A 14,950-nucleotide genomic window follows, 5' to 3' on the forward strand; every position below is an offset into this window, starting at 1 on the left:
GCCTAGAAGGGTAAGCGATCTCCAAGGACTTTGCCTACCTGAGGAGAGTAAGAGAATCTGGACAATTGGTATTTTGTGAAAACCCAAGGAAAGGAGATAACAATGGGGGCAAGGATGGTGGGAGGAAGTGTCCTAAAGGATATACCTCCCACCTCCGCATTTAATGCCCTACACTAACATTATTAGCTGCATTAATGTGAAAATAACTCCCGAATAGTAACTTCACAACTAGTAGACCCTTTTACCACCTTTAGCAGAGCCTTAATGGGACAAGTATCCTAAGAAATGCCTTGAGACCTACAGGTGGAGGGTTAGGATGCATGAAAAATGGATATAAAAGGGAGGGAACCCCCAGAAAAATGGGATGAACATTTTCCTAAGGACCAATAGAACAAAAAAGAGAATAGTGAATTGCCTTGTGTAGAATTGGAACTAAATCTATATACAAGAGATTGATCCTCGGACTTGCCCAAGGAGGATATTATCCTTAATTGCTGTTCAAATTGCTCTTATTTGTTACTTTGACTCTTCGGTCTTATACTTGGACTTATCCTAGGATTGCACTTGAGCTAGTTACTCACCTTTTTAAAAAGTCTATTGTTTGGGTTTGATTCGATGGACAAAATACCACTGATCTAAGTGGGCTTGAGCCTTTATCAATTTCGAGTGCTTACTGTGATAATCTTAAATTATAACGGATGCAAATTATTAATTTTTTCCCAAAAAATTAAAAAAGCCTCTAAGCAAGTGCGTTGTCAATTTAAAGAGGCAGCATGATCATCAGCAGTGACAAAAGAGGCAGCATGATGTAGCGGCGCAACACGGTATCAACTCCAAATCAGCCGTGCGTGCTAAGGGAGTAAAAGAAGATTCGACGATTTTCTAGAACTCGCCCCCATATAAAATCCCCTTCTCTTCAAAAAAAATATCCCTCTCCGGAAAAATAGAAATTTCTCGAACTTTCAGGTAATCACAAGCTAACTCTTATATAAACTCCCCAAATCCATTTCGTTTCTCACCAAAACACTTTCAAAAACACACAAAACAAACGCTCTCACAATATCACAGAAAAAGCACTTTCTACTTATATATTGAGGATAATGGACATTCCGTTGTTCGCAAGCCGCCGTTGGAATACGAAAACGACGCCGTCGTCTCGGAAAGTAGTGTCGATCCCCGTCCAATTCGTCGGGTCGGGTCGGGGCGGATCGGAGTCTGACTCGTCGGCGTTGAAGATCCAGAAGGTGTTCCGAGGGTTTCTGGTGAGGAAGAGCGTGAAGAAGATCGCGGCGATCAGGAGGGAAGTCGATGAGGTGGAGAGGCGGATCTCGAGGGAGGAGGCACTGGAATCGATGAAGAACGACCCGAAGGAGAGGCTGAGGGTGAACGAGACGCTGATGAGCTTGCTCTTCAGGTTGGATTCGGTGAGAGGCGTCGATTCGGGGGTTAGGGATTGCCGGAAGAGTGTGATCAAGAGGGCGATCGCTTTGCAGGAGTTTTTGGACTCCATTGTTGCTGATGAACAAACCCTAGGTGGTGTTGATGAAGCTCCCGACTCCTCCGAAATCGGTGAAAAGCAAGGTAAAGTTTCTGAGTCTGAGGTTGAGGTTTCTGGTGCTGATTGCAATTTGTCTGCGAATTGTGATGAGTATGAGAAAATACAAGTTGCTGAGTCTATGAGTAATTTGAGTGAGCCTAAAGAGACTCTAAAATCTGCTGCTGATTTAGTTTGTAATTGTAATTTGTCTGCGAATTGTGATGGTTTAGAGTCGGAAAATCGTGTTGATTTTGATGAGTCCGAGAAGATTCAAGTTGCTGAGTCTATGAGTAATTTGAGTGAGCCTAATGAGACTCTAAAATCTGCTGCTGATTTAGTTGGTAATTGCAATTTGTCTTCGAATAATGATGGTTTAGAGTTGGAAAATCATGTTGATTTTGATGAGTCTGAGAAGATTCAAGTTGCTGAGTCTACGAGAAATTTGAGTGAGCCTAATGAGACTTTAAACCAGTCTGTTGAGACTCAGAGCGAGTCGGGGTCGACTGGGAATCCAGAGAGTTTGGTTGAGGAAAATTCGTTGAAGAAAGAGGTTGAGGAGGAGGGGACGGAGATTGTTGAGGCTGAGAGGAAAGAAGGGAATGAGAAAGAAGAAGATTGCTGTTTTGGAGGGAGAGAGGATAGCAAGAGGAGCAGGGAGCTTTTGGAGAAGATAATGGAGGACAATAAGAAAATGATGGGTTTGATGATCGAACTCTTTCAGAGGAATGAGACGCAGACGAAATTGTTGAGCTCGCTGTCGCTGAGAGTTGGGCAGCTGGAGAAGGCTTTCATGTGTGACAAGTTGAGAAAGATGAAGAAGAAGGGTGCTGCTAAGACTATAGTAGATGGGCTGGAAAAATCGCCTGATGCAAAGAAGTCCGAAAAGAGATAGTGAGGTGCACAACATTTGTTCAATTTTTAGGCTTATTGTAAAGAATTAGGAATTTATGTTCTGATTTTGGAAGCTGGCGAAAGGAAAAAAAAAAGGGCTGCTATTGTTGGGTTTTTTCCACTTTCAAGTTTGTTTAAGCTGATTCTCTTTGTTCAAAATACAGGTGTGTTCTTTTGTTAGTTTGATTCAAGTTATTGATGAATTTTTCTTTTGTAGCAAATATGCCTGTGTTTCTGATATTCATTGTGGTTGTGATGCATAAGCCTTTTTGGTAAAAGTTTCTTTAGTATCACTAATTTATGTATCACCAAGCTGTTTTGTGTTATTTAAAATCTCTGTTCATCATAATCATATTTGTGTGGCTGATGATGCTGACATAAAAATTTAATGTGGCCTGGTGGTTTAAAGAGGGTTTCATTTAGTCTTGACTCGCTGCTTGCACATCTAGTTTGATGTTTTAATCCTTTTCATGAAAGGATTCAAAATGGCAAATCTGATTGTATGACTTGTCAAAATGGCAAAACTTGTTCATTTACTATGTTTAGTATTGGTGGGCAGCAGTTGCTATTTTGCATCATGGGGAGGTTTATGTACAAAATTCGAAGACATGGTTGTGTATGGTGTTATATTTTTTATTACAATTAAATTCAATTCAATTATGTGTTGTATTTAATGAATTTAATTGTGAAACCCAATGTACTAACCTAACTTTAATTCTTTACCATATCCATCTGTTTGCTTTAATCCATCTTTTTATCTGCTTTGAAGTTGGAAACATAAAAACAGAGCACTCTTTTGCATTGACTCTGGCAGTTTGCAAGGGATCTTTTGTATATTGATGAACAAGTTCCTATTGCTTCCGTTTTCTTGCGATTTATCTTCTTTTTTTTTTTCTTTTGTGTTATGATCTTTTCATGCATCAGTCACTGAGGAAATGTCATTACTTTTACTAAGATATCTGCTATAAATGGTGCTAAAAGTGCCTTTATTTCATTTTTGCTTATTGATTTGTCCACGTATGGATTTACACTTTCTTTCGTAGTTCTGTGGGTATATGGAATAAAAAAAGGAACATTATAGTGTCGTTTCTAGTTCAAAACTGTATATTTTTTTCTGATAGGGGGGGATTTGAGCCCTAGTTCTTCTTGTAAAAGAGAGCAAGCAATATCATTAAGTTATAAGTCCACTACTAACCTCTGAGATCCAATGGAGGAGAGCGAGTTGAATCTAGTTCTTCTCATAAAAGAGAGCAAGCAATGTCGTTGATTTTTAAGTTCATTACCAGCCTCTGGGATTGTAACTTCTGCTCTAAAGGGACTAACCTGATTTGATGGACATTAAATTATTTCATTAAGCTAATGTGCATTCCCTCGATGTTATTATGAATTTTAGGAATAACAATGTTTTTTTTGAATAAGTTTTCAAAGAGAAGCAAATAGTTTTTTTTTTTTTTTTTTAATAATTCAATAGTTATAATAATGGAGTTGGGGGATTTGAACCTTGGCTATTTCCTAGAAAATACTAGGAGTTGTCTGTTGAGTTATAAAGCTTTTGACAAAGAGAAGCAAATAATTATTTGCTAAAAACAAGATATATTATATATCACAATAGAAGACCTAGGTTAGGCATTCAAGAAAATTCATCAAACTTTATACTAGATGGCCCCACAATAGAAGTGTTAGGTTGCTACATCAATGCTATACTAGAAGGCAATGTTTATATAAAGGCTATATGGCGTTTCCTTTTCTTTTCTTTTCTTTCTATCTTTTTTATTCTTCATAAATTCCACACAGCACTTGTATATATGGAATGCATTAGTGGATAGGAGATCAGAACAAAACCAATGTCATACTTAGAAACCCAAATCCCTAGTTTTAACGTTAATGTTGTATATATAGGTATATACAAAAATAAGTTGTAATAATGATGTTTGAGTTTGGAGAATATGGTTTCCTAAAGTGAAAATACAAGTTCTAGAATTTTCTAAATGAAAATTCGAAAATTTGAATTTTCTAGTATTTTTTGCAGAATTTTTTGGTGACTGTTCAGTAAGGTTGAAGAGGTTTCAATCTTTGTTAACCGTTTTATTAAAAAAATAACGAACTTTCCATATGTGCTTTTTCATGAAACATACGTGCATTTTTATGAATAGAGGCTTATGTTCACTTGAAAAATAACTAACTCTTCATACGTGTTTTTTCATGAAACATAATCCTATGGGTATAAATAGAGACTTATGTCCACTTAAAAAAAAAAAAAAAAAACAAGAAATTATGTGGTCGTTCTTTAGAATTGTTATCTGTAGAATCTAACATCTTGGTTGTATTTTGGGGACAAATTTGCGATAACTCTTTAGCAACAAAAGTATTGGGGGTAAATATTGTCTATGGAAAACGATACAGTACTTCTAAGTTATCTATTTTTTGTTTGTCTTTTATGTTAACCTTATTCTTCCATTATTACTTTATGTAATATCCTCAACAATCTTAGACAATATTTAATTACAAGACAATGAGTAAATGATGGTACAACTTTGAAGATGTTGAACTATGGTTTGGTGAAATTGGATCGCTTTGATGGAACCAATTTTACATAGTAGAAAGAGCAATTGGCTTGGATTTGAAGAGTTCTTCAAATGATGAATCGATCATAAAGAAGATTTAATGGAACAAGGCTTAAAGAAACTAGTTTCTTTGTTGGCAAGACAAGGAGATGATTCTTTCACATTGTGAATGCAATAGATGTTCATAGTTTGAACATTGAAGGTATGAATTTCTTGTTTACAGGCAATTTGAATTTCAAATTGATTGATGAGTTTCTTTGTTAGAATCCTTGCATGTGTTGCGGATTTATGTACAACTTGAAAATTTTGACATAGAAGCATTTATGAAATGATATCTGTGGAATAACTGTTTCTTTGCATTGCTTGAAATCTTAGTATTGAAACTAAGTAATTCTAGTAGGTTTTTGATTTGTGGGTTCTTGTTATCACAAGAAAGTTAGAACTTCGGTATATGGGTTGTCATGTTTTCTATGATTTCTTATTGAAATTGCTATCAATAAGTTCAGCCTTTTCTCGTGTTGAATAGATGTGGAGTATAAACATTAATTAACGTTTTAATAGAATTGTTGATGCTACTGTTTTTCATTAGTAACCATGTGAATGAAAAACACTACGGACACCCACCCACCTTGATGGTTTTCATAGACATCTTGATTGATTTTAAAAGGCATGATGGGTTTTAAGTCATTTATATGTATATATATTTGACTTATCATTCCTTTGAGAATTGATATTAATTTCATAGGTTGAATAGTGCTTCTTATAACAAGAAGAATATGTCATGTTTCTTTTGTAGAAAGAAAGATCATTACTTTTGAGAATATAAATTCTTAAAAAATAAGAAGGATAAAGATGGAAATGCCAGTGAAGTAATTGTCATTAAGGCTGTGTTTGGTTCGCGTAAAATCATTTCTGGAAAATATGCTATTTTCCGGAAATGCTATTTTCCGGAAAGGAAAATGTTTTCATGTGTTTGGCTGTCACAAAATTCATTTTACGGAAAATTAATTTTGGTGTTTGGTTCGTTTAATCAGTTTACCAGAAAATACATCAAATCCGGCGAAACGCTCGTCCGACGAGCAGCCGACGAGCGTCCGACGAGCGGCCGACGAGCGGCGCTCGTCGATCGACGAACGCGATCGTCGATCGACGAACGCGATCGTCGATCGACGAACGCGATCGTCGTTCGACGAACGCGCTCGTCGATCGCGCTCATCGATCGACGAGAGACGAGCGCGCTCGTCGATCGCGATCGTCGATCGACGAGAGACGAGCGCGCTCGTCTGTGCTCGTCGATCGCGATCGTCGATCGCGCCGCTCGTCGGCGCGATCGTCCCTCTCTCTCTCTCTGATCTGGGCTCTCTTTTCTCTCTCGCGCGATCGTCCCTCTCTCTCTCTCTTTTTCCGGATTTCATTTGAAGTGAAAATGAAGACAGAATTCATTTTCCGTGGTCAAGGCTTCAAATTTCGGTCAACCGGAATTCGATTTCCGGAAAATAACGTTTTCCGTCACAGCCAAACACCCCATTTTCCGGAAATTGATTTCCGGAATTCGTTTGAAGTCGAATCAAACACAGCCTAAGGACATTATTGTTATGATAAGTGATGTATGTAATAAAGATCACTATATTTCATAAGGCTGTAGTTATAAATCCTTCCGATTGGTGGTTTGATTTGGGTGTAATGTTGCATGCGTGCAACTACGAGGCACAATTCAAGACTTATGAGAAGTCCTCCATAGAACTAGAGACGCTTGTGGATATCCACAGTAAGACAAAAGTTCATGAAAAGTGCATTGTTGAAGTGAAATTAAGTTTTGGTAAGAAGTTCTCTTGGCCAATGCAATGTTTTTCACATACTTGATATCAAGAGAAGCCAATTGTTATTTAAGAATGGTCTTGTTCTAGAACACTAGTAGGCAATGGATATACTACTAATGATATGTTCAAACTTAGTCTTATTTATCAATATGTTTTAGTTGTGCTTATATTATTTGTGGCATGCTAGATTGAGATTTTTAAATTTCAAATTCTTGAAATTTATGTCAAAACATGATATAATTTATATAAGCATGATGATTTGAAATAAATGGTGTATTAACTGGAAATGGTGAATATTTCTAAGTGTCTATTCTTCTTTGTAAGGAATATGTCATAATACACCAAAGTGCAGTCCCTTATACATCCTAATAAAATGGTTTGGTCAAAAGAGAGAACTCTATTTGATATGGTGAATGCCATAAACTTGAGTGCAATCAGCTAAGTTTCTATCTGATCAATGGAAAAAAGTTTTGCTTAGTATATGCTATGTGCATAATAGAGTTTCATCTCAAAGGTATTTCATATGTTTTATGAAATGAGAAAGTGACCAAATGCTTATCATTTTAAACTGTGGGAGTGTTTAACCTTTTATAAAATGATAGACCAAAGAGAACTAATTAGTTGAAGAGCTATATAAAGTGTATATGTAGGTTTTAAGTAAATTCGAGGGTATGTAGTTTATTAGACTTAATGTCTAATATAAGAGCGAAATTAAAGGATATTGAATTTATTAAATTTAAATTCAAAGATGATTTTAAGGATATCCCGATACCGACTTAAACATGAAGAAATTACTCCAATGTTAAATATCACATTAAGTGGTATTAAAAATTTAAACGTGGTTCACTAAGTGAACAAAGGTGGAGTAAAAGTATAAGAAATAAAAGAGATTTTAATCCAAATTTTATTTCATGTGAAGCTCTTGTTTACCTTGTTAAAAGTAATAAAAGTGTAGTCTTAATTAAATACCCATGATATTCTTTGAGGAAAGTGATCCTAAAGTTTGAGAAAGTTTTGTGCTTCTAAAAAGATGTAGCTTTCTATTGTAAAAGTTATTAATGATGAGATTGACTCGATATTATTTAATAATAATTGGGTCTTAATAGATCTACCTCTAGTTTTAAAACCAATTGGTTGTGAGTGGGTATTAGAATAAGATATAAAATCTTTTGGTCTAAGGTTAATAGTAAAAGGTTTGAAACAAAGGGAAAAAGATAGATTTTTTATATTTATATACTAGTAACTATTTGTGTTATTAGTTTGATATCTTTAAAACCATTCATATAATTTTAAAGAAATTCACTATATTCTATTATTACATTTTGATATATGTAATTATAGTGTGTATATATGTGAATTTGAAATGGTTGAAAACCCAAATTGTAAGGTTTAGAAACTCAAATTGTGGAATTATGATATTTAAGAAAGTGTGGGGGTATAACCCTTAAATGAGTTATGGACTTGTAAGAATGCTAATGTGCATCAAAGATGTGCTTGATAAAGGTATTAAGAATTAACATCGAGGGATGTTAAATTCATTATGATTAAATTCTGTCATGTGTGGTAGATGTCTCGAGTTTAAACAAACACATTTTGTGATCCTATTTTGAAAGTACCATTTTGTGAAATAAAAAGAGTATAAGTAAGTTCATTAATTAAACATTCAATGATCAATAATGAAATATTGAATTGTGTCTCCATATATAATTTGAGTATGCATCATATAGATATGAAGTGACTTTCTTAAAAAGTGATCTTGGTAAGGAAGTTTGCTTGAAAAACCTGTGGGTTTTATTTCCTTACTTAATTAAATGAAAGTCTTTTATGAATGAGAATCAAGTAAAGAAATATAGTGGAGATGTGCATTATATTAATTTCATTTTGAGATTTATGTTATCTCATTGTGTTGAGATTAGTGTTGAGAACTTGCTTCTTAGATTTTAATATCTTTAAAGAGGTAAAGATACTTTGATTCCAATATTAAATAAAGAGATTACTAGAAGGGCGAATGCATAGCTCAAGTTTGCTAGTACATCAAGTACATATTGCGTATCATGTATGGAACTGAACTATACATTGCCTTCACAATATGTAGACTTTCAAAGTTTCTAAAACTTGAGGTTGATCACTAGAAAATACTTAATTGTGATGAATATCTATTATATAAAATATTTAAGTTTAATTCTATTATTGATGTGAGTGATAATATCTATGTCTAGTTAGATAATCACTACATGTGGTGGTGTTATGTGTAAGCATTAAAGAAATAAGGTGTATTTCTTACTTTATTATAGAATTAAATTGAGAGCATTTTGATTACAATGGTAACGGACAAGGAAACAAATTGGCTAAGGTTTTGATAAATCGTTGTGACCACAACCATAGTAAGCTGTTCCTTGTACTGCAGTTATAAAACCACAATGCGTATGGTATACATGAGTTGTATAAAAAGTGAACTTAGACTTAAAAGTCTAAGACAAGAATACGTAAGGTAAGTCAAATATGGTTTGACTAGTTTATTGCCTATGTAATTCTGTATATAAAATAGGTCATTTATCGAAGTGTGTCTTGAGACTTGGTAATGGTAACATCCATTGGAATGAGACTAAAACCCTTCTTTTAAGAGAATCACCAATAGTGGGAACCTAACCTCGAATTGATTTAATCTAAAGAGGTTTAAAGAGCAATAACAAGCTATTGATATGTGGTTAGTAAGAGCACTAATTTTGTGTCTCATTCAGGATGGATTAGTGCAGGCTGTTATGATGAAATTGAGGATGAGTTTTAAACTTTTAATAAAATTCATAAATTATAAATGTCTGTGTAACAGGTACATAAGAAGGAATTTCACCTTTGTGAACATAAGAATGACGCCGCTTCTAGCAAGAGTAAAAGAGTTTTCTCTTGTACATGTTCACTAAACCGAGTAGAGTACAAGGCCATAATAGTGCTAACAACTTGGATTTCTAAATGTGTTGTGGATGTTCTCATGTGTGTGTTGTTTCCGATTTCAACACATAAGAGTTTTGGTTTAAACACCAAGCCACCATTAACTCTGTTAATTTCTTGAGCAATTACACTAAAGGGAGGTTTAAGTTGAAAGACACCGTCCATTATGCATGATAGGATATCAATCAAGTGAGACATATATTATTACAACCTAGTGGGGGATTGTTGTATATATATGTATATACAAGGATAGATTGTAATAATGATATTTGAATTTGGAGAATATGGTTTCATAAAGTGAAAATTCAAATTCTGGAATTTTCTAAGTGAAAATTCGAAAATTTGAATTTTTTGGAATTTTCTGCAGAATTTTCTGGTGACTGTTCAGAAAGGTTGAAGATGTTTTAATCTTTATTAACCGTTTTATGAAAAAAAAAATAACTAACTCTCCATACGTGTTTTTTTCATAAAATATACGTGCCTTTTCATGAATAAAGACTTATATTCACTTGAAAAATAACTAACTCTCCATACGTGCTTTTCATGAAACATAACCCTATGGGTATAAATAGAGACTTATGTTCACTTGAAAAAAAAAAAAAAAAAACACAAGAAACATAAGAAATCCTGTGTTTATTCTCCATAATTGCTATCTGTAGAACCCAACATCTTGATTGTATCCTATGAACAAATTTGCGATAACCCTTTAGTAACAAAAGTGTGGGGGGCAAATATTGTCTAAGAAAAACGATATAATGCCTCCAAGTTATTTATTTTTTGTTTGTCTTTTGTGTTAACCCTATTCTTTTATTATTATTTTATGTAATATTTTCAACAGTTAACCCATTTATACCACCGTGCATCCTTGGCGTGATGATCACTCTACAATTATAAGTATTTACGGGTTGTCGGGGGCAAGGGCTGAAATTCAAGTCTTCAAGAGAGAGTTTTACACACATATACATTTAAATTAGGCTAGAGTAGAATTTTTATTTTTAAAAAAATAAAAATCTTTAACCCATTGGACAAAATTTAGTTACAAAATTGGTTATAACTTTAGGTTACAAACTCACTCAATAAAATAAATATTACAACATATTTTGATAATCTAAACGTTGAATTGCATGTTCTTTGCACTCTTAATACACATCTTAAATTTCGTGTCAATTGGATATTATTTACTATATGATCTATAAGCTTATATTTTGTGTATAATTTTAAATTACAAAAACTTGCAATTTAAAAAAATTTATTGATGACATAATTATTAATCTTTAATTTTCTTAAAATTTTGCAAGTATGGAGAATATAAGAAGAAGATGTAATTTAATGGTGGATTTGTCAAAATTCACCTTCAGTAAAAAAATATTAAATAAGTTTGTAACCTAAAAGTACAACTAATTTTGTAACTAAATTTTGTCCTAAACCATTTATCTTAAGAGCAATCAACTCAAAGGGATTAACTTGGAATAGGTTAATACCAAGGTTGATCATAAAATAAAGGTACTTATGACAGATATTTGTTTACATTTTCATATTTCAAAAACCATTTTCCATCTCATCCAAAATTTATCAATTGAACCTCCACTCCTTACCCTTATTTTTTGTCACCCAAAATTTATCAACTGAGTATGCGTTTGGATTGCGTTTCTGGTGCTGTGTTTCTTTGTTTCTGTTTTCCTCTTTTTTTTTTTTTTTAATTGAGAAGCGCATTTCACGTGGGAATTTATCTGTCAGTGGGTCCCGTGCACAATGCACGAGACCACTACCTCTTTGACTAGCAAAATTTTCATTGGAATGTGTTTGTCAGTGAGTCCCGTGTACTGTTCACGAGACCTACAAATTTCTTTTTCCAACAAAAGTTTCATTAAAATATGTCTTCTGGTGCTGTGTTTCTACGTTTGTGTTTTCCTCTTTTTTTTTTTTAATTGAGAAGTGCATTTCACGTGGGAATTTGTCTGTAAGTGGTGCACGAGACCAATACCTCTTTGACCAGCAAAATTTTCACTGGAATGTGTTTGTCAGTGGGTCCCATGCACTGTTCACGAGACCTACAAATCTCTTTTTCCAACAAAACTTTCATTAAAATATGTCTCACGGTATTATTCACACATTTACAAATTATTTTGATACAATGTTTTCAATTTTCAGTTTTCAGTAAAATAAACGGTATTCAAACAGACCCTGAATCTCTACCCACTAATGTCTTCGGTTTTCCTTGATCAACCACTGTCGTTGGTGTCTGCTGATTACCAATCACGATTTTTTTTAATATAAAATATATTTTCCATAGCATTTTTTGGGAGAATTTTCATAAATGTAGCCAAAGCATTTAAAAATAATTTCTTATATTTTCATTTGAAAACATTTTTCATCGAATCAAACACAGATTCATCCTCTAAAATATATCTGACTGAACAACAAGATAAGCAATAGTAACTTTGGAATTGAAAAGTTACTTGATTAGTTGATTTGGTTGATTTATTTATTTACTTGATTAAGAAATTCTATATTGTTGAGAACTGAATTGAAAATTTGTTCCAAATAAGGTGTCTACACCTTTTTAAAATTAAAAAAAAAAAATAGTTGTATGTTTTAAAACTTCAAATCTAAGACAAAGTGGACTTTGAGAAATTGATTTTCTAACGGTTATTTACGAAGTACCAAGTCTTAAATTATTTAACTTTGAGGGAAAAAAAAAAAAGGCTTACGAGTATGTGAATTGTGAAGGACTAGAATTTTAAAATTTAAAAGTTTTACTTTTCTTGAGCACGACGAAATATTATTAACTCATTTGATGGCTTAAAGTTTGATTTTTTTTTTTTTCTAAAAAAAGAAAATTTATTTTAGGGGTTTGTCATGTGCTGTAATTATATCATTGGACAAATACATAAGTTTTGAATGTGAATAATTATAAAAATTTCTTTATAAAAATAAATAAATAAATAAAACATCAACCACGCTCATTCAAAAATAGTGTGTGATAAGATTAGTTGTGATTTTTTTCTTTTTATTTTTTTGAGAATACACACAAGGGAGAAAAAATGTGGTTTTAACATAAAGGAACATTACAAATTTCACTCAAAATACGTTATACTTTTAAGGGAAGACTAATTGTGATTGACCTAAAATAAACCTATATATTTTGTCTATAAGCTTAAGCCAATGAGATTTTGACATGTAAATGATTAAAATTAATTCTCTTTGGGAACAATCATATATATATATATATTTTTTTTTTTTTTTGAGAATATGGGAACAATCATAATTAATCACTACTATCTTCTAAAAAAATATTAATCACTACTAATCATATGTGTTTAACCCCGGTTCTAATAATGTATGATTTGACTTAATGTTTTAATTTGGTGGTCCGATTTTTCATATGATGAGTCCCTTTAATCGTTAGGAGTTTTAATGATGTTTGAAATTAAGCTCTTATTCATCTAGCAATCTAATTGACATTTATATCATTTGTTGTCAACATTACCATTTTACCCTTGAGCAATAAGCTGCTTACACATTTTTATATATAATATATATATATATATATATATATATTTTAAAGCAAAAATTTTATGTCTTAAAACATGAAATCTAAGACAAAGTGGACTTTGAGAAATTGATTTTTTGAGGTGGGTGTAGAAGGTCCAAGTCGTATATTTTTGTTTGTTTTCTTTTAAGATTTAGCGCGTTAATTGGGAAGGATTGGATTTTTAAGATTTAGAAAATTTATTTTTTCTTATTAAAAAAAGGGTAAAATGCCCTTATACCCTGACATATAGCAAAATTAAACTCGTTACACCCGATTTTCAATAAATGACATTTCACCTTCAAATGATAAAAATAATTAACACCCGCACACTTTTTAAAAATTATTTTTTTGGGACAAAGTATCAATTATTTTTTTGGTAGCAGTTAATTTAGTCTTTGTCGTTATTTCATTAACGAAAAATGCTTATGCGACGCACAAATTGCACTGTTGGATTGTCTAATATAAAATGAATAAATACGATGTTGATGTGTTTAAATTTTATTGGTCCATATCAATGATTAGATGCAAAACATGTCACATTAGTATTTAAAAATGTTTTTCTTTTTTACCTTTTTTTTTGTTTTCTTTTAATTTTATTGGACAAAGTTGAAGTTGAATTGAGTGATGACGAAAACAAATCTTTCATTGTCAAAGTAGAGGCACATAGAAAGTGTTGTTGCTCCGAGTTGATGTTAGAGACTTCAATTCCAATGTTGAGCTCTCTCTCGTTGGTCCAGATTATCCCCCAATTTGAGTTGTTCGGGTCTTTTTGTTTTGAAGGTAGTGGTTTTGCTTTATGGTGCTAGGTGTTGAAACGATGGTGGTTGGGTGGTGGACGGGTGGTAGATTTGGTTTTTACAATATTTTTGGTAGATTTATGGTATATTTATTAGAATTTGTTATTGTGATTAAAATTTATGATTTGTTGTTGAAGGTTTTATGAAATTAGTTATTGAGTGTTTGATTTGTTGTGTGTTTGGTTGCCATGAAAGAGAAAGAAAGAATTGCAAGTAAGCTTTTTATATTTTTTTTAATTGAGGAATTAATTATTAATTTTCCTTTAAAATGCTGATGTGGTATTTTAAATGTTAATCAAACATTTTTTAATTTTATTTTACTAGTCAGGTCAACTTTAAGTATGCCAATTGTGTAATTTGTGTGCTACATAAGCATTTTTTTATTAGTGAGATAATGGTAATTACTAAATTGTTTGCAAGTTAAAAATAATATGATTCAAATTGACTGCTATCAAAAAGTAGGAACTAAACTGAAAGTGACCCAAAATATAGGGACTAAAATGATATTTAATTTTTTATTTTTTAAATCCTAAAAAGAGGAGTTTAATAAATATTGTTAACTTATATATTTGGAGGGTTTAAATATTTTTTATTTTAAGTGTTTGTTATTGTTATGTCATTGGTTCAATACATAACTTTCGAATGTTGATAATTAGAAAATTTTCTTTAAAAAAATTTTAAAATCTGAACAGCACATATACATGTGATAGGATTAGTTGTAATTTTTTTTTTTGATGGGAGGATTAGTTGTAATTTTTTTATTTGATGGGAAGGATTAGTTGTAATTGATCTCAAATAAAACTAAAAAATTAAATGAAAATCATAAAGTGTATTATAAGCATAAAATCACATTGTTT

General features: G+C 32.4%; 1 protein-coding gene across 1 annotated transcript; it reads left to right on the forward strand.

Annotated features, from left to right (window-relative positions):
• The first annotated feature begins 821 nt into the window (after positions 1-821).
• LOC115982823 lies at positions 822-2,641 on the forward strand. The gene has a single exon (XM_031105540.1). It carries the CDS (start codon positions 1,101-1,103, stop codon positions 2,427-2,429), a length of 1,329 nt encoding a protein of 442 aa, XP_030961400.1. The 5' UTR covers positions 822-1,100; the 3' UTR covers positions 2,430-2,641.
• Positions 2,642-14,950: the final 12,309 nt, after the last annotated feature.

The sequence above is a fragment of the Quercus lobata genome, chromosome 3 (genome assembly GCF_001633185.2).
Source record: "Quercus lobata isolate SW786 chromosome 3, ValleyOak3.0 Primary Assembly, whole genome shotgun sequence".
In the NCBI taxonomy this organism is placed as follows: Eukaryota; Viridiplantae; Streptophyta; class Magnoliopsida; order Fagales; family Fagaceae; genus Quercus; species Quercus lobata.